The 4,139-nt window shown below is 48.5% G+C and overlaps 1 protein-coding gene across 1 annotated transcript; it reads right to left on the reverse strand.

The window, feature by feature from the left end:
* Positions 1-1,775: 1,775 nt before the first annotated feature.
* Positions 1,776-3,498, reverse strand: LOC119568604 (glycine-rich cell wall structural protein 2-like). The gene is made up of 3 exons (XM_037917141.1): positions 3,473-3,498; positions 2,303-2,921; positions 1,776-1,940 (listed from the first exon to the last, which is right to left on the reverse strand). The coding sequence occupies exons 1-3, from the start codon at positions 3,496-3,498 to the stop codon at positions 1,776-1,778; spliced, it is 810 nt and encodes a 269-aa protein (XP_037773069.1).
* Between the last annotated feature and the right edge of the window lie 641 nt (positions 3,499-4,139).

A 4,139-nucleotide genomic window follows, 5' to 3' on the forward strand; every position in this document is an offset into this window, starting at 1 on the left:
GTGAATCTTCATGGCTGCTCGTTCCTGTCATCCTCTTCTTCCTGGTCCTCGATGTAATCTGTCTGTCCTCGACGTCCACACGTCCTCGAAAGTCTCACACAGGTCCTCATTGACTTCGGATTCGTCTAGACTTCCTCGCCTAACTCGGCGGCATCCTCGTCCACACGTCCTTACAGATCTCGTCCAGGTCCTTCTCGGCGGCATGCTCGTCTTTTACGTCCTCGTAATCTTCGTCTGGATTTACAGGCGTCCGGCAGGGGCGGCATATCAGGGCGGCTGATACCTGCGCTGATGAACTTCTCTAGGCCTAGGTCCTCCTCGGTATAAGTAGTGAGCATCCCAGCTGCCGGAAGTGACTGAAACATCTGGAGGAAGCAGGGGGGGGAGCGAGGTGAGGTCACCGGTCCTATCTGCTACATCGTATATTGCTCGGCCACCTACTCACACCTCGCCCTTGAGACGTCTTAGATTTACTTCGAGGGTGACCTAACCTTGCTGGTCATCTCTTTCTCGCGTGCATTGTCCTGGTGCATCTTCATGGCTGCTCGTTCCTGTCATCCTCTTCTTCCTGGTCCTCGATGTAATCTGTCCATCCTCTACGTCCACACGTCCTCTAAAGTCTCGCACAGGTCCTCCTTGACTTTGGATTCATCTAGACTTCCTCGTACTCCTCATCTAGGCCTAACTCGGCGGCGTCCTCGTCCACACGTCCTCACAAATCTCGTCCAGGTCCTTTTTGGTGGCATACTCGTCTTTTACGTCCTCATAATCTTCGTCTGGATCTACGGGCGTCCGGCAGGGGCAGCATCTCAGGGCGGCTGATACCTGCGCTGATGAGTTCCTGGAGTTGACTGGATCTGTGGTCGTCCAGGTAAGCGTCGCCCATCCTCATCATCTGGGGGCAACTGGTACCTGCGCTGGCGAGTTCCTGGTCTTTCGCTGGATCTACGGGCGTCTTGGCAGGCAGCGCCCGTCCACTACATCATGGGACGGCTTAACACTCTGCTCTTCTGGCAGCTGGGATGCTCACTACTTATACTGAGGAGGACTTAGGCCTAGAGGAGTTCGTCGCCAGCGTCCGACAAGGCCGGGCCATAAGTGAAAGGCCCGGGCGAAGCCAGAACTTCGCAAATCTCAAGCAAGCAAGCAAGCAAGCAAGCGTCCGACGTGGTAAGGTCGGCCGAGCCCTCCCCCTCCGGGCGGGTTGACCCGACACGTGACCCCCGCTTTACCCTAGACATCATCTCGTGTGTTCCCATACTGTGTGGTACTCTTATTAATAAAGAGTTACGCCGTTATACCAGTACTAGAGTACACATAGACTCTTACAATGTGTGTGTGTGTGTGTATGATATATATATATATATATATATATTGCATAGGTGAGACATTAAATCTAGCATGTATAACCATGTATATAAAATAAGGACGTCGCATGAGTGTATTCAGTATGTAGGCGCCTTTTTTCCCCTTTTTGCTAGAAATCTATATTCGATATAATAGTGCAGAAACTGTTTTGCCCGAAGAGAAAAACCGCAGATATCTAGACTCCCTGAAAGTCAGAGCCCTCAGGGGAAGGAAGGGGCCCTCCAAGCGAAGGAGCACGAGGCTACGAGAAACGCCCTTCGCAAGATACCTGAGCGTCCTTAATCTTGGATATGCATGGATGTGTTTGAGTTTAAGGTGAAATAGTTGTTTTTGTCTTAACTGAGGCATACATTAAATCATTATATAAATGGAGGGCAATTAGGCCCTTTCTTCAGAATGACGTTACATCAGAGTGCATATTTTTCTTCCATATCCGCCTCCGCTGGATGAACCACCATGGCTTCCTTGATCACTGCCACCCCCACCGCTGGCGAAACCTCCACTTCCCCACTAGAAAAGGGACTCCACTTCCCGCTAAAGAAACCCTCACTTCCACCGTAGAGAACCTCCACCTATACTCCCACCTCCACTTGGTTTCTGGAAGACCACACCAGCGATCGTTACAGTTCCGTCTCCACCGGATCTTTCACCGCCGGCTGATAGCCTCCACTTCCACCTCGTCCTTCACACACAAACACACACACACAAACACACACACACACGCACACACACACACACACACACACACACACACACACACACACACACACATGAATATATATATATATATATATATATATATATAATATATATATAGTTATATATATAATATATAATATATATATATATATATATATATAAAATATATATATAGGGTGAGTGCAGAACCACCGTAGGATCCTCCTCCACTTCCACCACTTGAAAATCCTCCTACACCGCTAGCGAAGCCTCCACTTCCACTGCTAGAGAAGCCTCCGCTTCCACCGTTAGAGAAACCTCCGATTCCACCGTTAGAGAAACCTCCGATTCCACCGCAGGAGAAGCCTCCACTTCCTCCACTTGAAAAGCTTCCCCTTCCACCTCCTCTTGGTTTCTGGAAGACCACGCCGGCAATCGATACTGTTCCGTCTCCACCGCGGCCTGAGGCGCCTCCTCTTCCTTTTCCGCCTGCGGAACCGCTGCAGCCTACTCCTCCGCGTCCACCACTTGGAAATCCTCCTGCTCCACTTCCACCACTTACAAACCCTCCTGCTCCTCCTCCGCCGGAGAAGCCTCCTCCACTTGAGTGTCCTGCTCGTCTACCGCCGGAGAAGCCTCCTCCACTTGAGAAGCCTCCTTCTCCACCTCCACTTGGCTTCTGGAAAACTACTCCGGCAATCGAGACGGTTCCGCTTCCACCAGCTGCTCCACCGCCGCCCAAGAAGCCTCCAGCGCCTCCACCTCCACCTCCGCGGCTAGCGTAGCTTCCACCTCCGCCTCCAGAGCAACCGCCTCCACCTCGGCCTCCCGGGGCGGCCTCGATGGCGCGCAGCCGAAGAAGCCAAAAAACCTTTCTGCAAGGAGGTTGCAAGGCAGACGGCTTTTTTGAGGTGGAGTGCTGCATACATGCAGTTCATATATATATATCTTTATCTATAAATACACATACCATATTTGTGGTGGTATATGGGAGTATAGGCACACAGAAAACAATTAGTTTTGCTCTTAAGATAACAGCTTTTCTCGATTTAAGAAATGGAATTATTTATAAACCTATTTGTTCGAAAATACAAATTCAGATATTCAAAATTTAAAATTTAAAAAACTTTTATGCTTTCCCAAGCATTTTACATATGCAGAAGCATTTTCAAAAAGCAGAAAAATATTAGCCCCAGAGGTTTTTTCGATAACCATTCAGCCGAGGTGACGCCGCCTTTGATTTCTTTAAAATTTTTCATTCGATTTAAGGATAAGTTCTTTTTTATTCACCTAGGAAACACTCGAGCACATGGAATTATGACCTAAAACTTAGAGATAAAACAATTTAAATAAACCTTTTAATGATGCCTCCATGATTTCAGGGTCAGTAAAACAAAATGACCGCGGCAGACAAGTAGATCTTCACCTGCCGCACGTGTAATGTACTATCATTGGGGGTATGGATTACATTTTTTTGTAAATGAATGAATCAATACAAATGTACAATCACAAGCCAAAAAAATTTGCAAAAACATCCCTTTTGACAAATATAAGAGTGTGTGTGTGTGTTATGTATATATATATATTTTATATATTATTTTATATATATATATATATATTATATATATATACATACACACACCAACACATTTTAAGAGTCTTTTGGGACTCTAGTACTGGGATAAAGGCGTAACTCTTTATTAATAAGAGTACCCCACAATGGGGAAAACCGAGTGATGTCAGGGTAAAGCGGGGTCACGTGTCGGGTCAACCCGCCCCCGGGGGGGGAGGCTCGGCCGACCTTACCCTCCCTTGCTTGGGTTTCTTGCTTTTGAGATTTGCGAAGTTCTGGCTTCGCCCGGCCTTTCACTTAGGCCCGGGCCCTTTTCGGACCTGGCGACAAATCCTCTAGGCCTAAGTCCCCCTTTTAGTATAAGTAGTGAGCTCCCCGCTGCCAGAAGAGAGGTGTTAAGCCGTCCCATATGTAGTGGACGGGGCGCTGCCTGCCAAGACGCCCGTAGATCCAGCGAAAGACCAGGAACCGCCAGGCCCGGTACCCGTTCCCCCAGATGATAGGGGGGCGAGCTTTCCGG

The sequence above is a fragment of the Penaeus monodon genome, unplaced genomic scaffold (genome assembly GCF_015228065.2).
Source record: "Penaeus monodon isolate SGIC_2016 unplaced genomic scaffold, NSTDA_Pmon_1 PmonScaffold_10053, whole genome shotgun sequence".
Classification (NCBI taxonomy): Eukaryota; Metazoa; Arthropoda; class Malacostraca; order Decapoda; family Penaeidae; genus Penaeus; species Penaeus monodon.

What these genes read in the sequence shown, in the direction of transcription:
- LOC119568604 (XM_037917141.1), bottom strand. Translation starts at nt 3,498, where the DNA reads ATGATAGTACATTACACGTGCGGCAG. An exon ending in GTACATTACACGTGCGGCAG is followed by an intron (nt 2,922 to 3,472) that starts GTGAAGATCTAC and finishes ACCTCCTTGCAG; the next exon opens with AAAGGTTTTTTGGCTTCTTC. An exon ending in GTGGAGGCTTCGCTAGCGGT is followed by an intron (nt 1,941 to 2,302) that starts GTAGGAGGATTT and finishes GTGGGAGTATAG; the next exon opens with GTGGAGGTTCTCTACGGTGG.